At 49.2% G+C, this 26,635-nt stretch overlaps 1 protein-coding gene across 2 annotated transcripts in view; it reads left to right on the top strand.

Moving 5' to 3' along the window:
- Positions 1-25,907, top strand: part of SLC29A1 (solute carrier family 29 member 1 (Augustine blood group)) — a 64,126-nt gene extending 38,219 nt beyond the window's left edge. For both annotated transcript variants that reach the window (XM_077485408.1, XM_077485409.1), the window contains exons 5-13: positions 396-535; positions 3,052-3,186; positions 5,299-5,396; positions 8,399-8,486; positions 9,866-9,936; positions 14,380-14,488; positions 16,934-17,019; positions 20,691-20,890; positions 24,779-25,907. In XM_077485408.1, the coding sequence (XP_077341534.1) occupies positions 396-535; positions 3,052-3,186; positions 5,299-5,396; positions 8,399-8,486; positions 9,866-9,936; positions 14,380-14,488; positions 16,934-17,019; positions 20,691-20,890; positions 24,779-24,890 (1,039 nt within the window). In that variant the 3' untranslated portion in view covers positions 24,891-25,907. The remainder of the gene's footprint in view (positions 1-395; positions 536-3,051; positions 3,187-5,298; positions 5,397-8,398; positions 8,487-9,865; positions 9,937-14,379; positions 14,489-16,933; positions 17,020-20,690; positions 20,891-24,778) is intronic.
- Positions 25,908-26,635: the final 728 nt, after the last annotated feature.

The following is a 26,635-nucleotide window of genomic DNA, read 5'->3' as shown; positions in this document are numbered from 1 at the left end:
GTATAGGCTTTTTATGGTTAGCGCCGCAATTTATTTATTTTTTATTGTATCACTAGTAGTGTGGAGATCACTATTTTTGCAGGCTGCTTCCACACTTTAATATTATTTATACTTTTTTTGGTTTTTTACACATTGATTAGCAAGGTGAAGCGCACTAGTACCCTCTAATTATATTTTTGCACCTGGCTGTGCTCTTCTTTTTGGTATTGCTCCAGCCCCTGGCTCTTCCCTCCCTCCTCACTTCAACTTGCACCCGACTCCTTAAACCATCTGCAGGAAAGAAATAAGAAAGGGTTCCATCCACAGGTTCTACACCGGGGTCCTTCACCGGCCAGTTACACCAGGAATGGAGAACACCATGAGCACTGACTCTTTTCTCTCCTCTCTCTCTCTAGGATCCCTCAGAAAATACGTATTGCCGGCAGTCTGGCTGCCATTTTCGTGGTCTTTTTGCTGACGGCCGTCTTTGTGAAGATCGAGTTCTCCCCCGGCACTTTCTTCACTGTAACGATGGTCAAAATCGTCTTTATTAACTGTGAGTACAAAGAAAATCCACTGTCCGTCCAACCATCACTATGGGGTGTCTGTCATTATAGAGATGTTTGTCTGTCATTATGGGGGTGTCTTTCCACCTGTCACTATGGGGGTGTCTGTCCACCTGTCATGATGGGGGCGTCTGTCCAACCATCACTATGGGGTGTCTGTCATTATAGAGATGTTTGTCTGTCATTATGGGGGTGTCTTTCCACCTGTCACGATGGGGGTGTCTGTCCAATCATCACTATGGGGGTGTCTGTCCACCTGTCATGATGGGGGCGTCTGTCCAATCATCACTATGGAGGTGTCTGTCCAATCATCACTATGGAGGTGTCTGTCCAATCATCACTATGGGGGTGTCTGTCCAATCATCACTATGGGGGTGTCTGTCCAATCATCACGATGGAGGTGTCTGTCCGCCCATCACTATGGAGGTGTCTGTTCAAATGTCAATATGGAGTTGCTTGCTTAACCTTCACTATGGGGGTGTCTATCTGTCATTTACCAAGGGGGTATCTGTCCAACCGTTAATATGGCGGTGTCTGTCCAGCTCTCACTATGGGGTTGCTTGTTTAACCTTCACTATGGGGGTTTCTGTCTGTCAATTACTATGGGGTGTCTGTCCCATCATCCCTATGTAGGTGTCTGTCCATCCATCACTATGGGGGTGCTTGTTTAACCTCCACTATAGTTGAGTCTGTCTGTCTGTAACTTATGGGGTTATCTGTCCAACCTTTACTATGGGGGTGCCTATCCATCTGTCACTATGGAGTCCAATTATCACTGTAGGGGTGTCTGTCCCCCTGTCATGATGGGGGCGTCTGTCAATCTGGTACTATGGAGATGTCTGTCCAGTCCTCACTGGGGGTGCTTGTTTAGCTTTTACTATGGGGGTGTTTGTTATTATGGGGGTGTCTGTCCAACCATCACTATGAGGGTGTCTGTCCATCTATCACTATAAGATTGTCTATCCAATTATCAAAATGGCGGTGTCTGTCACTATTGGCATGTACTATATGTCTGTCCTTCACTAGGGGGGGGGGGTTATCTGTCACTATTGGGGTGTCTGTACATCCATTACTTTGGGGGTGTCCATCTGTTAGTGTGGTATAGTCTGTCAGACCTTCACAGAAATTCACTATAGGGGTCTCTGTCCAACCATCACTACAGGCTGATCTGCCCGACCCTCCCTATAGCGGTTTCTGTCCAACCAGCACTGTGGGGTGGTCTATCTGACCTTCACTATGAGGGTGTCTGCCCATCACTATGGGGGGTGTCTATATGTCTGTTAATATGGGGTGGTCTGTCCGACCTTCACTATGAGGGTGTCTGATCTTCACTATGAGGGTGTCTGTCCATCACTATGGGGGTGTCTACCCGTCTCACTATGAGGGTGTCTGTCCGTCATTATGGGGGTGTCTATTTGTCTGTTACTATGGGGTGGTCTGTCTGACCTTCGCTATGAGGGTGTCTGTCCATCACCATGGGGGTGTCTGTCCCTCTGTTACTACAGGGTATTTTGCAATGACTTTGGGGTGTCTATCTATCATTTTAGGGTTGTCTGTCACCTTGGGTCTCTATCCTTCCATCACTATAGGGGTGTCACCATGGGACTGACTGTTCATCCATAACTATGGGGGTGTCTATCCATCCATAACTATGGGGGTGTCTATCCATCCATAACTATGGGGGTGTCTATCCATCCATAACTATGGGGGTGTCTATCCATTCATAACTATTGGGGGTGTCTATCCATTCATAACTATTGGGGGTGTCTATCCATCCATAACTATGGGGGTGTCCATCCATCACAAACAAGGTAGTGTGTCTGTGGAGGGGGGGTTGGGGATGGTAGACCCTGTCAGTGCCACTTATGGCAGACGGGAACAATGGGGATGCTGTTAAAGCTGGCCACACTCATTACAATCTGAATATACAATTGTCCTCCAACAACAATGTAGTGCCAGGACCCTCACAACCTAAACCCAATCAGACTGCATAATCAGACTGCATAATCAGTAAACTAGATTGTACAATCCAGTTGTAACATGTGTGGCCAGCTTATTCTGCGGAACTGATCGTCCTCCCCATCCAATGGCCATGGGCTGGGCCCCACACATGGATGATATAGTCATTCGATTTGACGGAAAATGTAGTTTAAGCTGCTACAAATTGTGTGCCAAGTCACATTTGTGTCTGTTCTCTGTAATTCCTAACAATCTAATAATTTTGACGTTTCCCATGGGGGTCGGTGGGGGTTTATTGACCGTGTGCAGATGCTGAATTACACAGACGGGTTGGCTGAGTCGCCCCATTCTGGTACCGCAGCCCCTGGCAGTCGGCTCGGGGAAGTGTCAGTAATGTGAGAATGAAGCGTGAGATGGCGCTCAGCGAATCGGGAAGGAATACAACCGCGTGACTGACAGGCCGGATCTTCATTCACATTGATCTTGGTTGTTGGTGGATCTGGTGTGATACGGTGATAACGCTTTCCTCTCTCCGTCTCTTCCGCAGCGTTCGGCGCTCTCCTCCAGGGAAGTCTCTTTGGATTGGCTGCCCTCTTCCCAGCCAGTTATACCGCACCCATAATGAGCGGTCAGGGACTCGCAGGGACGTTTGCCGCTTTCGCCATGATCTGCGCCATTGCCAGTAAGTGCCCGTCGCTATCTTCTATTCCCCCATCCCAGTCCATATAACCCCCTCCTTGCCCAATATACTCCAGTCACTATCCCCCCCTCCTTTCCCAGTATGCCTAGTCCATATCCCCTCGACTCCCAGTAACACCAGTCCATATCCCCTCGACTCCCAGTAACACCAGTCCATATCCCCCAACACTGCCAATGACACCAGTCCATATCCCCCAACACTGCCAATGACACCAGTCCATATCCCCCAACACTGCCAATGACACCAGTCCATATCCCCCAACACTGCCAATGACACCAGTCCATATCCCCCTCTCTCCCAGTAGCCCCAATCCATATACCCCTCCTCACTCAGTATAGCGCAGTCCACATGCCCCAGTCTTTCGCAGTAACCCCAGTTCATAGCCCTCACCTCTTCTAGTTACCCCAGTCCTTATCACCCTCCTCTACCAGTATCACCAGTCCATATTTCTCTCATATTAGCCTCAGTCCCTATACCCCCTACTGTCTCCCCATTAACCCCATTGCATTTACCTCCTCCTCACCCAGTATACCCCATATTATATCCCCCTCCCCTCAAATAACCCTAGTCCATATTCCCTCTCTCCCAGTAACCCCAGTCCATATACCCTTTGCTTTTCTAGTATATCCAAACCCTTTACCCTCCCCCTCATCCGGTCTATATTTCTTGTACTTTCCGTCTAACTTTTCTCCATATCCTCTTCCACTATTACCCCTCTTCATATCTTCTCCAGCTAAGTCCAGTCCATTTTCCTTTCTTCCCCCAGTAACCCCAGTCCTTACCTCCTTCCTCCTGTAGAAACCCCAGTCCATATCCCGTCTTCTTCCAGTAATCCCAGTACATATTCTTCGCCTCTTCTACTCACACCAGTCCATACCCCCCTTCTCTCTGTGACTCCAGTCCATAGCCCCAATTCATCTGCCTTTCCTTGCCCAGAAATGCCAACTTATTTTTCCCTCCTCCCATTAACACCAGTCCATACCATTCTCTTCTCCCATTGACACCAGTCCCTATAACCCACCTCTCATATTAACACCAGTCCCTATCACCCTCTTCTCCCATTAACACCAGTCCCTATCACTCTTCTCCCATTAGAAGCAGTCCCTATCACCCTCCTCTCCCATTAACACCAGTCCCTATGACTCTCTTCCTCCATTAACAAAAGTCCCTATGACTCTCTTCTTCCATTAACAAAAGTCCATATGACTCTCTTCTCCCATTAGCACCAGTCCCCATCACCCTCTTCTCCCATTAACACCAGTCCCTATCACCCTCCTCTCCCATTAGCACCAGTCAATTTTACCCTTCTCTCCCATTAACCCAAGTTCATATAACCCTCTTCTCCCATTGACACCAGTCCCTATCACCCCCTTCTCCCATTAATACCAGTCCCTATTACTCTCTTCTGCCATTAGCACCAGTCCCTATCACACCCCTCTCCAATTAACACCAGTACCCATCACCCTCTTCTCCCATTAATACCAGTCCCTATTACTCTCTTCTGCCATTAGCACCAGTACCCATCACCCTCTTCTCCTATTAACATCAGTTCCTATCACCCTCTTCTCCCATTAACACCAGTCCCTATCACCCTCCTCTCCCATTAGCACCAGTCAATTTTACCCTTCTCTCCCATTAACCCTAGTCCATATCACCCTCTTCTCCCATTAGCACCAGTCCCTATCACCCTCTTCTCCCATTAACACCAGTCCCTATTACCCTCTTCTCCCATTAGCACCAGTCCCTATCACACCCCTCTCCCATTAACCCTAGTCCATATCACCCTCTTCTCCCATTAGCACCAGTCCTTATCACCCTCCTCTCCCATTAACACCAGTCCCTATTACCCTCTTCTCCTATTAACACCAGTCCCTATCACCCTCCTCTCCCATTAACACCAGTCCCTATGACTCTCTTCTTCCATTAACAAAAGTCACTATGACTCTCTTCTTCCATTAACAAAAGTCCCTATGACTCTCTTCTCCCATTAGCACCAGTCCCTATCCCCCTCTTCTCCTATTAACACCAGTCCCTATCACCCTCCTCTCCCATATCCCCCTCATTCCCCAGTAACCCCGGTCTGTATTCCTGCAGGTGGCTCAGAACTGGAGGACAGCGCCTTTGGCTATTTTATCACAGCCTGTGTGGTCATCTTATTGGCTCTCCTGTCATACTTGGTGCTCCCCAAGCTGGTGAGTGAGTCCCGCCCTCCAGACAGCGAGCGGGCGCCGGGAACGGGCAAAAGTCATAAACATTTGGGGTTTTTAAATGTAATGATTTGTTTTATTGTAAATCCCATTTATGGATTAATACTACCAGGGTTCTAACCCAAGGCTGCAGAGAACAGCAATTCTTCAGGCTACACAGGAGGGGAGAACAATCATTCACAATATGACCGAAAATAATCGCCATGTGGCTGAAAATAACGATCGTCTTCATTACATGGCTATAGGGATGGAGTCTGATATCCGAGCCGGGATCCCCAACTAGGAAGAGAGGGGAGGAATGCAATGCTGTGTAATCCAGATCCCAGAACATTCTTCTGTGGTCACTGTGAGGAGCGGCGCTATCTGATTACTGCAGCTTTTATTGCACATTGTGAGGAGCTCACAGTGTGCAGTGAAATCAAAGTTAGCCATTTCAGTGCAGGGGAGGAGTACTGTAAAGGCCCCTAAGATAGACTCTCTTACATCAGAGTCCACCTTAGGGTACCCCCCAACAACAGAGTCCCCATGAGATTCCCCTACCCTAGGGCCCCCAATCTGAGTCCCCCCTTGCCTTACATCAGAGTCCCATTCAGAGCCCCCCCCCTTACATCTACATCAAGGTCCCATTCAGAGTCCCCCCTTACATCAGGGTTCCATTCAGAGTCCCCCCTTACATCAGGGTCCCATTCAGAGTCCCCCCCTTACATCGAGGTCCCATGCAGAGCCCCCCCCCCTTACATCGGGGTCCCATGCAGAGTCCCCCCCCCTTACATCAGGGTCCCATGCAGAGTCCCCCCCCCCCCTTACATCAGGGTCCCATGCAGAGTCCCCCCCCCTTACATCAGGGTCCCATGCAGAGTCCCCCCCCTTACATCAGGGTCCCATGCAGAGTCCCCCCCCCTTACATCAGGGTCCCATGCAGAGTCCCCCCCCCTTACATCAGGGTCCCATGCAGAGTCCCCCCCCCTTACATCAGGGTCCCATGCAGAGTCCCCCCCTTACATCAGGGTCCCATGCAGAGTCCCCCCCTTACATCAGGGTCCCATGCAGAGTCCCCCCCTTACATCAGGGTCCCATGCAGAGTCCCCCCTTACATCAGGGTCCCATGCAGAGTCCCCCCTTACATCAGGGTCCCATGCAGAGTCCCCCCTTACATCAGGGTCCCATGCAGAGTCCCCCCCTTACATCAGGGTCCCATGCAGAGTCCCCCCCTTACATCAGGGTCCCATGCAGAGTCCCCCCTTACATCAGGGTCCCATGCAGAGTCCCCCCTTACATCAGGGTCCCATGCAGAGTCCCCCCTTACATCAGGGTCCCATGCAGAGTCCCCCCTTACATCAGGGTCCCATGCAGAGTCCCCCCTTACATCAGGGTCCCATGCAGAGTCCCCCCTTACATCAGGGTCCCATGCAGTGTCTCCCCCCCACATCAGGATCCCATGCAGTGTCTCCCCCTTACATCAGTGTCCCATGCAGAGCACCCCCCTTACATCAGGGTTCCATTCAGAGCACCCTCTTACATCAGGGTCTCTATCAGAGACCCCCCTAACATCAGGGCCCTATTCAGAGTCCCCCCCTTACATCAGGGCCCCATTCGGAGTCCCCCCTTACATCAGGGCCCCATTCAAAGTCCCACCCTTGCATCAGGGTCCCATGCAGAGTTTCTCCTTACATCATGGTCTCTATCAGAATCCTTACATCAGGGTCTGTATCTGAGCCCACCTATTACAGCAGTGTCCAAATGAGCACAGACCAGCTGATCTGGATTCCCTATCCGTGCACAGTAGATGTGGACTAGATACAAGATATAATTCGAAGTATTCCCTCCCCCCCCCCCCCCCCCCCTCCTTTAAATGAACAGACAGTGATCAGTTTCAGCAGACTGTAGCTAGGATGTGTTATATATCAGATTCATCCTGGGCTCACTGCGCCATCTGCTGGCCGTACAAGTTAAAGATTATCACAGCGGAAAGACTGCAGAAAAGCTCATATGAGCTTCAACACGTTGGGGTCATTTCATGAGGAATTTCTGGATGTTTTTTTAGATCTACAGCTTTCATTATCATAATCCTCGGTGATCCTGCCATGAAGACACTTGTTCAGCCACTTCCTATTATAGGGTGACAATGCTCTGCCCCTATCTCCCAAAAAAAGATTTTATTTTCAAAAACTTTTTTTGCTACAGTTTGCAAAGCAAACTAAGGTTTACATCAATACGTCCCCTACAAATCGAGCAAGTGTGTAGATACAAATAGTTCCTTTCCTTTGGACCATCATGTTAGGTTGTGAAATGTCTATGATAGTGGTCTCCAAACTGCGGCCCGGGGGCCAGATGTGGCCCTTTTGATTGCCTTTATCTGGCCCTTGGGACACTATTCATCTCACTGATAGGAGACACTATTCTGCCCACTGACACCAACAATGGGGCAAAATTCTTGCCACTGACACCAATAATGGAGGAAAATTCCTGCCACTGACACCAATAATGGAGGAAAATTCCTGCCACTGACACCAACAATGGAGCACTATTTTTCCCCCTAATACCAAAGATAGGACAACACTGTTTACTCCCACCAATGCCTAAAATAAACTCCTATTCCTGCTGGCCCCTGTCTGGCCCCCCAAAATTCTGTAGACTGGTCCTTTGTGTATAAAGTTCGGAGACCCCCCCCCCCCCCCCTGGTTTATGAGGATAAAAGGAAATGTCCTTCTTTATTCTTATAGTAATATATTCCCAGAGGGCTCTCTCAATATGAAGTTTTATAAAAGATGGCATCCCTGGACATGTGCGCCCCCCCCCCCCCCCAGCCTCGCTTACAATTGGATGGCATTGTGAACATCCAAAGGGTGGCTGCGGATACCATTTTTCATGTAAGATTGGAAGCTCTGCAGCCCCCCCCCCCCCCCCCTCTGCACATTGTACATGTTTTCATGTTCACTGGGGCGTGTTATGATCTCATTGGTATTAATCAATCTCTGTGATTTCAGGAGTTCTATCGCTACTACACCAGCGAGAACCTGAACAACAAGGCCAGTAATGGCACTGATATGGAGATGAAGAAAGATTTGCTAAAAGGTGAGTGCGATCCATTGCTGAGCGTCTATCTGTGATCTATAGTATTTGTGTAGATGTTGGGTGTTTTATATATATATATATATATATATGCACACTGTATACATTGGTGTATTTTGGTTTTGTGCTGCCATATGCAACACTAAAAATGCCCCCCCCCCCCCCCATCTAAATTTTTCTATTTCGGGTGTCTATAATAGCTATCTATGGTGGCTGTGCAGGGTCTCTGCTTGACTGTACCCCCCCCCCCCCCCACCTCGAGGAGAAGTGATATGAATAGGGTGAAGAGAGAGATGGGGGGCATGGAAAAGGAGAGAAATGGAAGAAGGGGAGAGAGAGGAGGAGTGAAAGAGGTGGACCCCCCGTGTCCACACTCACCATACATCCTTGCCCCCACACACCCCCCAGTGCCCACACTCACCATACACCCTGGCCTCCCTCCCACTGATACCAATGATGGGGCACTATTCCTCCCACTGATACCAATGATGGGGCACTATTCCTACCACTGACACCAATGATGGGGCACTATTCCTACCACTGACACAAATGATGGGGCACTATTCCTACCACTGACACAAATGATGGGGCACTATTCCTACCACTGACACCAATGATGGGGCACTATTCCTACCACTGACACCAATGATGGGGCACTATTCCTATCACTGATACCAATGATGGAAATGGAGCACTATTCCTCCCACTGGTACCAACGATGGCCATTATTCCTCCCAATGACACAAGCAATGTGACACTATTCCTTCCACTGGCATCAACGATGGGGCACTATTTCTCCCACTGATACTAAAGGTGAGGCACCATTCATCCCACTGACACCAAAAATGGGGCACAATTCATCCCACTGACACCAACAATGGGAACAATTCATCCCAGTGACACCAACAATGGGGCAGAATTCATCCCAGTGACACCAACAATGGGGCACAATTCATCCCACTGACACCAACAATGGGGCACAATTCATCCCACTGACACCAACAATGGGGCACAATTCATCCCACTGACACCAACAGTGGGGCACTATTCCTCCAACTCACACCAACTATAGGACAATGTTTACTCTCACTGATGTTGGGCCATTTTCGAATCCCACTGAGCACAGTCTGGCCAGCTGAAACATGAAAAACAGCAAACTGGCTCTTTTCTGAAAAGTCTGGAGACCCCTGCCTTAGAGAGTGAATAGAAGGCTCTGGTTGTTGTACGAAACACAGATTCTCTTCCTTCATCCAGCATGTAGAGCCGGTACTCGTCTACCCCTCCTAGAGAAAAGCTGGTCTTTAGTGATGCCTCTGGGGGGGGGGGCCTCTTTTGTACCCTATATAGGCATCTGTAATGTGATTGGTTTGTATCCTCCGTAGGTGAACTGGCAACAGAAGCTGGAGGGAAAGCTGAACAAGGGAAACCATCCATCATCAACATCCTGAAGAAGGTTTGTCCTTGTGTGATGTTCACCAACCTGACCAGAACTATAAATTCCTATCACAATGAGCCACGGTAGGGGGGTCACTACACATGAGGTTTGTAGCCGCTTCTTAGCATTTAGAATAATGCCCCGTACACACGAGCGGACTTTTCAACATCCAAAGTCCGTCAGACCGAGTCCGTCAGACTATCCGATCGTGTGTGGGCTGCAACGGACTTTAGCTTCGCAAAAGTCTGACGGACTTTAGAAATGAAGCATGCTTCAAATTTTCCCGACGGAACTCCGCCGGACCCGGTCCCCTTTGAAAAATCTGCTCGTGTGTATGCTACTCCGACGGACTAAAACCGACGCTAGGGCAGCTATTGGCTACTGGCTATGAACTTCCTTATTCGAGTCGGGTCGTACGTCATCACGTTCGAATCCGTCGGAGTTTAGTGTGATTGTGTGTGGCCAAGTCCGTTCGGCCGAAAAGTCTGTCAGAACTCCGTCGGAATTCCAGCAGAACTCCGACGGAACTCCTTTGGAAGTCTGTCGGACTTAAGTCCGCTCGTGTGTACGGGGCATAACCCTTTCACGGCTATCCTATACACCGGCCTTTCTCAACCTTTTCAACACAGAGGAACCCTTAAAATAGTTCTCTGGTCTCGGGGGGAACCCCTTATGAAAATGAGAAATCTACAACTCATGATACATTAGTGTGATGGTCATTGGGAAGAATGGTCCTTACACTTGTGGTCATTGGGAAGAATTACCTCCTTACAGATAGCTAAAAAGATCAATGGTGTGAGTGGGAACTTATCTGAGAGGCAGAATTTGCCCAATGCTGAAGGAACCCCTACAACCTCTGGAGAAATCCTGGTTGAGAATCACTGATCTAGACAATCAAAGAAGTAGTTGCAATGACACATTGAGGGAAATCAGAGACTGTTGGGTTATACTGCCACCTACAGGAGGACTGGATGCGCCAAAGACATGCTTGTAGGTTAATTGGATCCTGTCTAAATTGTCCCTAGTATATAGCTCCCAACGGTCCCTGATTTGGAGGGACTGTCCCTGATTTGGAGCAATGTCCCTCTGTCCCTCTTTCCTCCTCATTTGTCCCTCATTTTGATCTGATCTATATAATTGTATATAAAATGCACTTTTTTTCCTTTCAAAAAGTTTTTCCCAGTGTTAAAACCTTTCATCCAATTTCTAAATTGCTGCATCTTTACATTTTAAAAGCCAATATAAAGGAATAGTAGTGGTAAAAAAAAACAAAAAAAACCCCTTGTGGATTTAATTAAAGCGGAGGTCCACCCTAAAGGGGACCTTCCGCTCATTGGAATCCCCCCCCCTCCGGCGCCACAATTGGCACCTTTCAGGAGGGAGGGGGGTGCAGGTACCTGTACATTACAGGTATCTGCACCCACTTCCGGCGTAGATTCTGCAGAAGGTACGCCCCTTTCCGCAGAATCCACGCCCCGTTCCGAAAGTCCCCCCGCTGCCTGCTTTGAAACACACGGATCCCAGAGACAGTGGGGACCATCCTTATTGCGCAGCGCGACTCGCGCATGCGCAGTAGGGAACCGGGGAATGAAGCCGAAAGGCTCCACTTCCTGATTCCCATAGCCAAGATGGCGGGGCGGCAGCACCCGAGAGACGATCGAGAGATCGGCTTCGGGTGCCGACATCGCGGGCGCGCTGGGCGGGTAAGTGTCACTATTTTAAAAGTCAGCAGCTGCAGTATTTGTAGCTGCTGGCTTTTAAAAAAAAAAAAAAACGGCGGAACTCCTGGCGGACTCCCGCTTTAACCTTTTTTTTTTTTTGGGTTAATTCTCCTTTAAGGGGGTGTGGCAGGGGGCGTGTCCTATGCCTGCATACATTTGATAGTAGGTGTCCCTCATTCCCATCTCAAAATGTTGGGAGGTATGGGTATATTTACAGTCAGGCGGTCGACAAGTGGTTAAAATTCAATCTAGATTTTATATTCATAGCAGATTCTCAGCACCAACCATGGAGGCTTTACATGGACTGCACTGGACTGGACAGTTGGAGGGCTATCCTGTGACCTTCACTGGGCACCACATTGTGGTGCTTTCCGGTTTACCAGGCGAGTTACCCACAGAGCACTGTCAGTTTTTATTCCATTAATACACCATTAAATGTATTCTTTAAATACAGGTGTAGCACTGACCCCCGAAGGAGCTGTTGGTTTTATTGGGCTTACCATTACCTTCTTGACCTCATCTCCGTCTAGGGGTTCCCGTGGTAGATGGCCCAAAGAAATGCGGAAACTGACACTGAATCTTCTTTTGGGTTATTTATTTGAACCAGAAACAGAGTCTTTAGACAAAGGTAGAGGATTAGGAGTAAGTTCAGGTACTTTAGATTGCAAAAATGGAAAGTCTCTTATAGGAAAAATCCAGAGGATAGCAACCGGTTCACAGCTGGATATTACATCCCTCGGATAGATCTCCTCTCACTAGGCCTAGCAGCCGGTAGGGTGATAAGTAACGTCTCTGCCACAGACTTGAGCATTACTGAGGGACATAGACAAATATAAAGAGCTATCATACGGTACCAGTATCTCTCAGCCGGTCCGGCGATACCGCATGAGCGTAGATCTATGAAATGTCCTTCAACTGAGCCTCCAGGCTCCTTCAGAGAAGCCAGCCTTGCGCACGGCCTTCTCCTGAAGTGTCCTCCCCTGGGTGCTTCTCCAGTTGCTGGGCCTCGCCCTTGGATGAGATGGCACCGGACCACCTTTGGACCAGTAAGCCCCGAAATCCATTCAGGCTTGTCCCTGCAGTTGCGTTGCCTCGGGCTAGCCAGCCCGAGACTTGAAATGCATGGTTCGGCACCCCAGGCCAGGAGGGCCACGGGGGCTGGTCAGGAGGACCAGAACCAAACGGACAGAAAATACTCTGGCCAAAACAGAAAAAAACAACGAAGCACGTGATGTCCGTACCTTAACCGGTTCCCGACCAGCGCACGCCGATGTACGTGGGCAGAAGGGCACAGGCAGGCATATTGGCGTACAAGTACGTCCAATCTTTAATGCCGTGCTAGTCGGACCCCTGTGAGTCTGGTCGCTGGTCCCGCGGACTCGATTGCCGTGGGCATACCCGCGATCGCCTCACGGGGCGGCTGAATGAGGAAATGCCATTGTAAACAGCATTTGCCCGTTCTGCCTAGCAACTAGTGACGCTGATCTCTGCTCCATGTGATTGGAGCAGAGATCAGTGTTCACTAAATGAAAGCCCAGTCCCCCCACAGTTAGTAACACACCCCTAGGAACACTTAACCCCTACACTGCCACCCCCTGGGTAACTCCTTCACTGCCAGTGTCATTTACACAGGAATCACTGCATTTGTATAGCACTGATTGCTGTATAAATGACAATGGTCCCAAAAATGTGTCAAAAATGTCCGATGTGTCCGCCACAATGTCGCAGTCACAATAAAAATCGATGATCGCCACCATTACTAGTAAAAAAAAAATTATTAATAAAAATGCCATAAAACTATCCCCTATTTTGTAAACGCTATAACTTTTGTGCAAACCAATCAATAATCGCTTATTGCGATTTTTTTTCTTACCAAAAATATGTAGAAGAATACGTATCGGCCTAAACTGAGGGAAAAAAATAGTTTTTTTTATATATTTTTGGGGGATATTTATTATAACAAAAAGTAAAAAATAATGAATTTTTTTCAAAATTGTCGCTCTATTTTTGTTTATAGCGCAAAAAATAAAAACCGCAGGGGTGATCAAATACCACCAAAAGAAAGCTCTATTTGTGGGAAAAAAAAGGACGTCAATTTTGTTCGGGAGCCACGACCGCGCAATTGTCAGTTAAAGCGACGCAGTGCCGAATCGCAAAAAGTGGTCTGGTCTTTGACCAGCAAAATGGTCCGGGGCTGAAGTGGTTAAATACCACCTCCCAGAATGCACAGCAGGAGAACACTCCCACTGGGCTGGTTCCGAAAGAACAGTGGCATGCAATACACCCAGCTAGACTGCGTTCTTACTCTTGCCGGCGGTGACAGCGACACCAGAAATTTAGAAAATGTGCCTCAAAACCCAACTGTGGTTTCAGGAAAGTTAACTTTGAAAAAACCATAGCACCTGCTCGTCAGGAGCCAGCGCTACACAGGCAATGTATATACCTGAATGTGAATCGGCATCAGGCTCTTGCAGTCCCTGTATAGCAGAGCTCAGACTGGGAGAGGCAGAAACAACGCAGGAAGCAAATCTGTTATGATGCAGTGCTCATGTGCTAAAAAGTGGCATGCTGATAGGATAATGGAGCAGAGTGACAGAGAGGGGAGCTCATCGGTCTGCTGCTTCTTCTTTCACTGGACAGTCAATCACAGGCTGTGGGAGGGACACGATCACACACAGGAAATTAGAGAACATCAAACACCTTCCTCTTAGTATATAATGTCTCTTGTGTCTCACTGTAGATCTGGGTGCTGGCTCTGTCCGTCTGTCTGGTGTTCGCAGTCACTATTGGGATCTTCCCCGCTGTCACTGCCGATGTGAAGTCCACCATTGCTGGCGGTTCTTCGTGGGGTGAGTACTGAAATATGACGGGGCACAAGGGTTTCATTGTCTGATGACGGTGACAGTAGAGGTGACGTCGGGCAGGTGAGCTCATCTAATGAATGTTGAGCACCAGGACAGGAGGGTCTTGGTGTCTTTTAATGGCCAACATCTTCTCTGGAAGGGCTCTGCTGTCCCATTCGCAGGCATTTATGGTATCTCGTTCACTGTCATTTTTACCCCTCATCACCCCTTCATGTTGAAGAAGCCCCTCATCGCTGGCCACGTCAGAGCCCCTTCATCATCCCCCAATGTGGTAGCCCCTCACTGACCCGCCCCCCCCCCCCATCCATGTTGTACCCCCTTATCTCTCATGTTGTAGCGCCTCATTGACCCGCTCCCCCCCCACCATGTTGTAGTCATTTATCTCTCATGTTGGAGCTCCTCGTTACCCCCCCATGTTGTAGCCCCTTATCTCTCATGTTGGAGTCCCTCATTACCCCCCAATGTTCTCATTACCCCCCCATGTTGTAGCCCCTTATCTCTCATGTTGGAAACCCTCATTACCCACCATGTTGTAGCCCCTTATCTCTCATGTTGGAGACCCTCAATACCCCCCCCCCATGCTGTAGTCCCTTATCTCTCATGTTGGAGCCCCTCATTACCCCAATGTTGTAGCCCCTCATTACCTCCCCATGTTGTAGCCCCTTATCTCTCATGTTGGAAACCCTCATTACCCACCATGCTGTAGTCCCTTATCTCTTATGTTGGAGACCCTCATTACCCCCCCATGTTGTAGCCCCTTATCTCTCATGTTGGAGACCCTCATTACCCCCCCCCCATGTTGTAGCCCCTTATCTCTCATGATGGAGACCCTCATTACCCCCCCATGTTGTAGCCCCTTATCTCTCATGTTGGAGACCCTCATTACCCCCCCATGTTGTAGCCCCTTATCTCTCATGTTGGAGACCCTCATTACCCCCCATGTTGTAGTCCCTCATCTCTCATGTTGGAGACCCTCATTACCCCCCCATGTTGTAGCCCCTTATCTCTCATGTTGGAGACCCTCATTACCCCCCATGTTGTAGCCCCTCATCTCTCATGTTGGAGACCCTCATTACCCCACATGTTGTAGCCCCTCATCTCTCATGTTGGAGACCCTCATTACCCCCTATGTTGTAGCCCCTTATCTCTCATGTTGGAGACCCTCATTACCCCCCATGTTGTAGCCCCTCATCTCTCTTGTTAGAGACCCTCATTACCCCCCCCCATGTTGTAGCCCCTTATCTCTCATGTTGGAGCCCCTCATTGTCCCCCCCCCCCCATGTCATAGCCCTTTATCACCTCTCATGTTGAAATCTCTAATCACCCCTCATTTTGTAGCCACTGATTGCCCCCCAGTGTTGAAGCCCCCCATCACCCCTGATGTGAGAGCCCCTCATTCCCCCCATGTCAGAACCCCTCATCACCCTGCATGTCAGAGCCCCTCATTGCCCCCCCCCCCCCGATGTCAGAACCCTGCATCACCCTACATGTCAGAGCCTCTCATTGCCCCCCCATGTCAGAACACCTCGTCATCACCCTACAAGTCAGAGCCTCTCATTCCCCCCCCCCCTGATGTCAGAACCCCTCATCACCCTACATGTCAGTGCCCCTCATTGCCCCCCCATGTCAGAACCCCTCATCACCCTACATGTCAGTGCCCCTCATTGCCCCCCATGTCAGAACCCCTCATCACCCTACATGTCAGAGCCTCTCATTGACCCCCCCCATTGTCAGAACCCCGCATCACCCTACATGTCAGAGCCTCTCGTTGGCCCCCCGATGTCAGAACCCCTCATCACCCTATATGTCAGAGCCTCTCATTACCCCCCATGTCAGGACCCCTCATCACCCTACATGTCAGAGCCTCTCATTGCCCCCCCCCATGTCAGAACCCCTCATCACCCTACATGTCAAAGCCTTTCATTGCCCCCCTATGTTAGAACACCTCATCACCCCTATGTCAGTGTCTCTCATTGTCCCCCATGTCAGAGTCCCTCATTGCCACCCCCCATGTCAGAGCCCCTCATCTTCCCCCATATCAGAGCCCCTCATTGCCCCCCATGTCAGAGCCCCTTATTGCCCCCCCATGTCAGAGTTCCTCATTGTCTCCCCACCCATGTTGGAGCCCCTCATCACCTTCTAGGCCAGAAACCCTCTTTGCTCCCCGAGTCAGAGCCCCTCATCACCTGAGAACACAGAATATATATAAAAGTCATAAAACACAGTTCAGTGGAGGACACTGGGGAGAGTCAGAGGATGAATTGTATTCGGGGTTTTCTCTTGGTGAACTTCTATATCGTTACACGGTGTGACTCCGCCTTAAATAGTACATGTGGCAGTATGATGTCATTAGTGGCGGCAGGAAGGTAGGCGTGTGCTGTGTAGGCAGCGCTCTGTATCATGATATCATTCTTTGTGTCCCATGTATAGGAGGGTACTTCATCCCCGTCTCCTGTTTTCTGATGTTTAATATGTTTGATTGGGCCGGACGAAGCATCACAACGAAGTTCATGTGGGTGAGTACGACGCCAACCTACCGCAGAATCCATAATGCAGCTTGCAGTGGGGTTGCCACTTTTTCTTCAAGCCAAACCCGAACAGACCTGGGACACCTAAAGAGAATAGCAACGTGGCGCTGTTCCAAGCCACATTCCTGTCTAAAAAATGTGTCTGGGTTTCAGGTGGGCTGAAACCCGGACACATGATTCAAAACCCGGGCTGTCCTGGTGAATCCCAGACAGGTGGCAACCCTAGCTTGCAGGTCAGGCAATTGGCATAGAGTGCTGACTGAGCGGTCGGTCCCCTTTTATAAAACCAATGAAGGCAGAAATGGGAGACAAGCGGCGTGATTTTTACACAAAACCTTTTTCCCGTTTTCATGACATATCTTATTTTAGAGCCAATTACATCATCCCCGGGTCTCTTTGCTTCTCTATGCAATGCGAGCAGATCATGGCTGGTGGGAGGTGCCGGCGGATGCTGTACAGAGCTTCCTGAAAACAAAATTATATCTATTACCTTTTATTAGCCAGCAAATTCATATAGCGTGCGCCCCTTCTGATTTAGTGCTGCTTTATATTGGGGCCTCAGTTCTAGGCTAATCCCCCCCCCCCCTCCCCGCCCAGCTGTCACTGTCCTACCCAATGAGAGCACTTCACTGTCTTTTAATTAGAGTGCTCTAATTGGACAGGTCTTGGCACCAAAGCAAAACTAAATGGGGGGGGGGGGGGGGGCAAAAAAAGTAACAGCTTGAAACAGCTTGACAGGTTCTCTTTAGCTGATCACTAGATATGTGCGGTGCGGTTCGTTTCGTACGAATCGAAAATTCGTACATTCAGAAACATCCGAAATACGAATTGCTATGCTTCCGAATTGTATACGAAATTTTGTTGACGGATTTCGGATCCAAATTCCGTTACAACGGAAGCGCGACTGGTGTTTTGTGGACCAATCAGAGGTTTTCTTCTGCTGCTGAGTGGGGGTTGGGAAAATTACCCTTTTTTTTAATATGGGAGACTGGTACTGGTAGTCGATGGGAGATTCAGAATCGGACAGAATAAGAATGTTCATTAATATTGTTTTATTATTGTCATAATAATTGCGATTATTCATTATGATGAAGTTAAAAACCCAGGAAGTCAGCACAGCACAGGGATGGTGGGAGCTCCTCATAATGGGCACAGCACAGGGATGGTGGGAGCCCCTCATAATGAGCACAGCACAGGGATGGTGGGCGCCCCTCATAATGAGCACAGCACAGGGATGGTGGGAGCCCCTCATAATGGGCACAGCACAGGGATGGTGTGAGCCCCTCATAATGGGCACAGCACAGGGATGGGGGGAGCCCCTCATAATGGGCACAGCACAGGGATGGTGGGAGCCCCTCATAATGGGCACAGCACAGGGATGGTGGGAGCCCCTCATAATGGGCACAGCACAGGGATGGTGGGAGCCCCTCATAATGGGCACAGCACAGGGATGGTGGGAGCCCCTCATAATGGGCACAGGGATGGTGGGAGCCCCTCATAATGAGCACAGCACAGGGATGGGGGGAGCCCCTCATAATGAGCACAGCACAGGGATGGTGGAAGCCCCTCATAATGAGCACAGCACAGGGATGGTGGGAGCCCCTCATAATGGGCACAGCACAGGGATGGTGGGAGCCCCTCATAATGGGCACAGCACAGGGATGGTGGGAGCCCCTCATAATGGGCACAGCACAGGGATGGTGGGAGCCCCTCATAATGGGCACAGCACAGGGATGGTGGGAGCCCTTCATAATGGGCACAGCACAGGGATGGTGGGTGCCCCTCATAATGAGCACAGGGATGGTGGGAGCCCCTCATAATGAGCACAGGGATGGTGGGAGCCCCTCATAATGAGCACAGCACAGGGATGGTGGGAGCCCCTCATAATGGGCACAGCACAGGGATGGTGGGAGCCCCTCATAATGGGCACAGCACAGGGATGGTGGGAGCCCCTCATAATGGGCACAGCACAGGGATGGTGGGAGCCCCTCATAATGGGCACAGCACAGGGATGGTGGGAGCCCCTCATAATGGGCACAGCACAGGGATGGTGGGAGCCCCTCATAATGGGCACAGCACAGGGATGGTGGGTGCCCCTCATAATGAGCACAGGGATGGTGGGAGCCCCTCATAATGAGCACAGCACAGGGATGGGGGGAGCCCCTCATAATGAGCACAGCACAGGGATGGTGGAAGCCCCTCATAATGAGCACAGCACAGGGATGGTGGGAGCCCCTCATAATGGGCACAGCACAGGGATGGTGGGAGCCCCTCATAATGGGCACAGCACAGGGATGGTGGGAGCCCCTCATAATGGGCACAGCACAGGGATGGTGGGAGCCCCTCATAATGGGCACAGCACAGGGATGGTGGGTGCCCCTCATAATGAGCACAGGGATGGTGGGAGCCCCTCATAATGAGCACAGCACAGGGATGGTGGAAGCCCCTCATAATGAGCACAGCACAGGGATGGGGGGAGCCCCTCATAATGAGCACAGCACAGGGATGGTGGGCGCCCCTCATAATGAGCACAGCACAGGGGTGGTGGGCTCCCCTCATAATGGGCACAGCACAGGGATGGTGGGCGCCCCTCATAATGGGCACAGCACAGGGAGGGTGGGCGCCCCTCATAATGAGCACAGCACAGGGATGGTGGGAGCCCCTCATAATGAGCACAGCACAGGGATGGTGGGAGCCCCTCATAATGAGCACAGCACAGGGATGGTGGGAGCCCCTCATAATGAGCACAGCACAGGGATGGTGGGAGCCCCTCATAATGGGCACAGCACAGGGCTGAGGGGAGCCCCTCATAATGAGCACAGCACAGGGCTGGGGGGAGCCCCTCATAATGAGTACAATGAATCGACGACTGCCATATTAAAGCGGGAGTCCACCGGGACTCCGCGTTTTGTTTTTGTTTTTTAAAAGCCAGCAGCTACAAATACTGCAGCTGCTGACTTTTAAAATAGTGACACTTACCTGTCCAGCGCGCCCGCGATGTCGGCACCCGAAGCCGATCGCTAGGTCGTCTGTCGGGTCCTGCCGCCGCCATCTTGGGAATGGGAATAAGGAAATGGAGCCTTTCGGCTTCATTTCCCGGTTCCCTACTGCGCATGCGCGAATCGCGCTGCGCAATAAGGACGCTCCCCGCTGCCTCTGGGAGCTGTGTGTTTCCCAGCAGGCAGCGGGGCACTTGCGGGAAGGGGCGGGCACTTGCGGAAAGGGGCGTAAGTTACGCCCCTTTCAGCAGAGAGCTATCCCGGAAGTGGGTGCAGTTACCTGGATTATCCAGGTAACTGCACCCCCCTCCCCCCTGAAAGGTGCCGATTGTGGCACCGGAGGGGGGGAGGGTTCCGATGAGCGGAAGGTCCACTTTAAAGGTATTTTTTGCTTTTTAAATTCATCATAACGAACATTCATAATTGTTACGAAAAGCGAACAAACCTAACAAAAAATCATATTTTGTACGAATCCAAATTTGAATTTCGGACACCAATTCCGAAATAGGAATTAACGGCTAACACGGAACGGAACAAAACAAATTTATTGACGGCGCACTTGTCTACTGATCACATTGACACACAGATATAGCACACATGGCATGTCTATGATATCCAGTGATAATGGTGCGCTCTCTCTCTCTCTCTCTCTCTCTGCAGCCCGGGAAGGACAGTAAATTGCTCCCCATCATGGTGGTGGCCCGGTTCATCTTCTGGCCTCTCTTCATGCTGTGTAACGTCATGCCTCGCCATTACATGCCCACTCTACTGGCACACGACGCCTGGTACATCTGCATCATGATCGTCTTCGCCCTGTCCAACGGATACCTGGCCAGTCTCTGCATGTGCTTTGGACCCAAGTGAGTACCTGTCTCCACCACACCTGAGCCTGTTACCCTCTTTATATCCCTGATCAGTGCTGCCCCCCTAATGCTCAGTCATATCCCCGCTCGAGGGGCAGCTGGCAATACAAAGCAGCCTCACTATCAGGCTCAGGCAGATATTCAACCAATCTCCCATTTCAAAGCCCCCCCCCCCCCCCTTATCGCACTCCCCATGTCAAAGCCCATCATCACCAGGTTACTGTATGCAAACGTCGGGCTGCTAAGAGATGAATTGCCCAAGGCATTGGTATACAGTGCCTTGAAAAAGTATTCATACCTCATTTTGTCATGTCACAGCCAAAAAACGTAAATGTATTTTATTGGGATTTTATGTGATAGACCAACACAAAGTGGTACATAATTGTAAAGTGGAAGAAAAATAATAAAAGGTTTTCAAATTTTTTTACAAATAAATATGTGAAAAGTGTGGGGGGCATTTGTATTCAGCCCTCTTTTACTCTGATACCTCTTAAAATCCAGTGGAACCAATTGCATTCAGAAGTCACCTAATTAGTAAATAGGGGGGGGGGGGGCACCTGTGTGTAATTTAGTCCCAGTATAAATACAGCTGTTCTGTGAAGCCCTGAGGTTTGTTAGAGAACCTCAGTAAACAAACAGCATTATGAAGGCCAAGGAACACACCAGACAGGTGAGGGATGGCATCACCATAAAGTTGTGGAGAAGTATAAAGCAGGGTTAGATTATAAAAAAAAAAAAAAATCTCCAAAGCTTTGAACATCTCACGGAGCTCTGTTCAATCCATCATCCGAAAATGGAAAGAGTATGGCACAACTGCAAACCTACCAAGACATGGCCGTCCACCTAAACTGATCGGCCGGGCAAGGAGAGCATTCATCAGAGAAGAGCCAAGAGGTCCATGGTAACTCTGGAGGAGCTGCAGAGATCCACAGCTCAGGGGGGAGAATCTGTCCACAGGACAACTATTAGTCGTCTCTCCACAAATCTGCCCTTTATGGAAGAGTGACAAGAAGAAAGACATTGGAGAAAGAAAGTCATAAGAAGTCCTTTTTGTAGTTTGTGAGAAGCCATGTGGGGGACACAGCAAACATGTGGAAGAAGGTGCTCTGGTCAGAGGAGACCAAAATGTAACTTTATGGCCTAAAAGCAAAACGCTATGTGTGGCAGAAAACTAACACTGCACATCACCCTGAACACACCATCCCCACTGTGAAACATGGTGGTGGCCGCATCTTGTTGTGGGGATGCTTTTCTTCAGCAGGGACAGGGAAGCTGGTCAGAGTTGATGGGAAGATGGATGGAGCCAAATACAAGGCAATGTTAGTAGAAAACCCGTTAGAGTCTGCAAAAGCCTTGAGACCGGGGCGGAGGTTCACCTTCCAGCAGGACAACAACCCAAAACATCCAGCCAGAGCTACAATGGAATGGTTTACATCAAAGCATATTCATGTGTTAGAATGGCCCAGTCACAGTCCAGACCTAAATCCCATTGAGAATCTGTGGCAAGACTTGAAAATTGCTGTTCAGACCCCCTCCATCCAATCTGACAGAGCTTGAGCTATTTTGCAAAAAAAAAAAAAAAAAAATCTGCAAAAATGTCCCTCTCTAGATGTGCAAAGCTGGTAGAAACATCCCCAAAAAGACTTGCAGTTTGAAGGGGGGTTCTACAAAGTATTGACTCGGGGGGGGGGGGGGGGGAGGGGCGCCACACAAATGCCCCCCACACACTTTTCACATGAATACTTTTTCAAGTCACTGTAAATAACATTATAGCAAAGTTATCCAATCACACTATTCACCACAACACAGAATGGCCCCGCCCTCCACAGTGGTGGAGCCGCTAACCCTAGCACCACCTTTTCCATTTATATCTATGCCTCCTCTTCTCCTGGGCCTCATTTCAATAGGACAATGAGAAGGACACAAACAATCAGCCCCAGTCCGGGCACACAAAATGGCCATTAGCACGCTGACCGTAAACAAGTTCTATTATTTCTGGAAGGCAGTTTGATCTTCCGAAGAGCTTCTGTGCAGTAAACCGAAGAAGCCCAGCTCTTTGTATCCCTCATCAGTGCTACACCATAGTGCCCTGTCATATCCATGCTCTGGCATTACAAGCCTCACTACCAGGCTCATTCAGCAATCCAACCGATCGCCACCCCCCCCCCATTTCAGAGCCCATCAATGCTCCCCCTGTCAGAACCGTCAACCATCAGCAGCTTACTCTATTTGGGCTTCCAAGAGGTGAATTGCCCAAGGCAGTGGTATAAATTTCTGCTGGGACTGAGATAACTGCTCAGGTACTGCTATCATCTCCTCCATGATGGAGGGAATGTCCATGGTTTTTGGGGGTCACTACCCCGTTTCCCCTGAAAATAAGACCTAGCGTGATTGTCGGTGATGGCGGCAATATAAGCCCTACCCCCCAAATAAGACCTACCCTGTTTCCATGAAAAAATAAGACCTACCCTGTTTCCCCCGAAAATAAGCCCTACCCTGTTTCCCTGAAAATAAGACCTACAAGGCTTATTTGGGGGGGGGGGGTAGGGCTTACATTGCAGCCATCACCGACAATCACGCTAGGTCTTATTTTCTGGGAAACAGGGTAGTCATCTTCTGAATAATCAGAAGTCCCTGCCCATTTCCGACTGGGTTGCTATGGGCTACTAAAGACAGTTACTCTTAATAGAAATAATAAATATAGTTTTCATTCTTACTGGGTAAGCTGGAGAGTATACAGTACAAGGGGCAGTATCGAAAGTAATGAAAAAGTGGACATAACTTTTTTATTAACTCACATAGGTCGTCCAAATTACACGTGTGGATAGACAAACTCTTCCACTATAGTAACTCTTCTAGCTGCTCTAGTTATTCTAATGCAAACAGATCTTATTATGGCAACGATCTGCCAATATCATTCTTAGCCCATGGAGGTGCCACATCAACAGACGGTATATTTACTAAGCAGAAAGTCCACTATGTGCAGGGCAATAATGGATTCCAAGAAGAAGCAACATGCCGTCATTGAGTTCTTGATGAAGGAGGGGTGCAGGCTGTTGGACATCCACAGAAAGCTACACAATGTGTATGAAGACACCATGGACAAGAGCAGTATCTTGTCATGGGGGACTCTTGTCAGTGGTGTCATCTCTATAAACATTCTGTAGCCTTCTATGGATGTCAGACAGCGCCCTGCACCCAGGGGTCAAGTCCTGGGGAAAAAAGTGTGGGAACTCCCACCCCAAGATCCACTCCCCCCACCAAAAAAAAAAAAAATATATACGCACATATGCACAAATGCTTCAAAAGTGGTATTTTTCATCCAATTTTCGTATTGTGTGTACAGGGCATCACTATTAGCCTTTGTACACACGGTCGGACATTCTGACAGAAAATGTCCAATCGGACCGTGTTGTCGGATAATCCGACCGTGTGTGGGCTTCATCTGACTTTGTCCGACCAACAAAGTTTGAGAGCCGGATATAAAAGTTTTCTGACAACATGATCCGATCGGACTTTGTCCGATCGTTTTGTAGAGAATTCCGATCGGACAAAGTGCCACGCATGCTCAGATCAAATTCCTAGACCAAAGCTGTTGGCTACTAGCCTGAACGTAGTCCCGCCGTAACGAAATAACGTCATCACGTTCTGAACGATCGGATTTTCCGACAACTTCGTCCGACCGTGCGTATGCAACAGTTTCGGACAAAACCTGTCGGACAAAATCCGACCGATTTGGTTGTCAGAATGTCCGACCGTGTGTACAGGCTTAGGCTTGATTCAGACATTACTACATTACTTTTTTTTTTTTTTAAATCGCAGTATTCAGAGCCTGTTGTATACTACATTTCCCCCCCCCCTGACACCTCTGACTTATCTTTGCAGGAAGGTGGATGGATACGAGGCAGAGACAGCCGGGGCCATCATGGCATTCTTCCTGTCGCTGGGCTTGGCGCTTGGAGCCGGATTCTCCTTCCCTCTGAGGATTTTGGTCTGACGTGCCCCACCGATGCCCCTCTGACACCCAGCGGAGTCCAGTGCTACCTCGTGTGTGTGCTCAATGCACTTACTAAGCAAAGTTATCCTATCTGCATTACTTACCACATCGCGGAGTGGGGCCGACTCTCCACAGTGGTGGAGCCGCCAACTCTACCACCAACCTTTTCTATTAACCTCTATACCTCCTACGCCCTCTTCTCCTGGGCCCCGCCCCGCTGGGACAAATGGAATGGACACGCAATGCTATCAGCCCTGATTCGAGCGCACAGAGCGGCCATGTAACACACCGACCATAAACTTGATTCCGTTATTTCTGGAAGGCCGCGTGATTTCCTGGAGAGCCGCCGTGCAGTAAACTGAGGAAGAGTGCCACTCTGATGACATAAGAACTTCCTGCACCAATATCGTGCGATCTTTATATCGATCAATGTAGAATCCTTTCACCAATGACTCTCCTTAGCAAGCAGCTCGGCTGGGAATGTGTGTGTAGATTCCTCACTAGGACAATTTGCTGCATTTTATATTATTTAGTACCATATTATTTGTTTTTGTTTTTTTAGTACTGTTGAGCGACTTTTTTTTTTTTTTTTTTTTTACTACAGAATTCATGTCATTTGCAGAATGTGAAATGATTTACATTTATTGGCTTTTGTGTGGAATGAATTTTATTTGTAAAGCTGCTGGTCCTGAAAATGTTATCTTTTGTACATATAAGATGCCCTGTGCAGTATTTCATTTGGTTTACATTATATAAAAGCCAAAAAAATTAGGGGAATTTTTTTTTGGGGGGGGGGATTAAAGGGAGAATCAAGTTGTGATTAGCCTTTTATTCTTAGAGGTCATTGATGTCTAGATGCCCAGGACAAATTTAACAGTGTCAGAATTGTGCTATTAACCCAACAATAACTCTAACTAATTTGCATACCAAAATAACATTTAAATATTTCTTTACAAAAACATATAAGGCTTTATTTGACACAATGTTTTAATAAAAAAAAATGCTGTTTATTTATTATTATAGGCTGACAAATTTGCAAACCTGTCATTTTTTTTTTTTTTACATTTTTATTATGTTTTAATTCGAATACTGTAATTGCATCTGAAAATTACAGTATTAAACCAATGAACACTGCAACCTTTAGGCTGCTATCATGGGCGTCCGCAGGTAGGGGTAAGGGAGGTCAAGTGCCCCCCCTGGAATCAGGGATTGGATCTTAAATTCAGCAGAGTTGCGTTGCTATCGGTGTGTGGGCAGCCCTCACCCGGGTGCCAACCGCCAGTGGGGTGACACCATCAAGGTGCTGTCAAGCCCCCCCATCAGTGTAGTGGGACTTTGGCTCTTTTCCCTGCTCAGTCCAGCAGAGAAGTCTGCGGCATTGTGACAGGCGGGCTGCAGGCTGTCAGAGGTTTCCCCAGCTCGTCCCTCCTTTCTCCTGTCAGGGAGAAGAGATGGTGGCTCTCATCAGGTTCCCCGCCTAGCTTCCTGCCCACTCCTTCCCTACTGGCCATAACTGAGGGCCAATCGCAGGAGACTAGGAGAGGAGAGCATCATGAGACGTGTAGTCCCAAAGATTGGCGGCCTCATTTTCCACAGGGAGGAGACTACAGCTTTATCAAGAGAGAGATTGAGAGACTGCAGCCTGGAAAAAAGCTGAGGGAGAGTGCTACAGGACAAAGAATAAGGAGTGTGCTGGGCGGAAGCCAGAGAGAGAGCCACACTGCCCAGCGCCACCAGAGAGAGAG

Source organism: Lithobates pipiens, unplaced genomic scaffold, assembly GCF_037356315.1.
Source record: "Lithobates pipiens isolate NorthernLeopardFrog02 unplaced genomic scaffold, aLitPip1_a1.2 Scaffold_18, whole genome shotgun sequence".
NCBI classification, from domain to species: Eukaryota; Metazoa; Chordata; class Amphibia; order Anura; family Ranidae; genus Lithobates; species Lithobates pipiens.
This window is presented reverse-complemented; position numbering and strand designations above follow the sequence as displayed.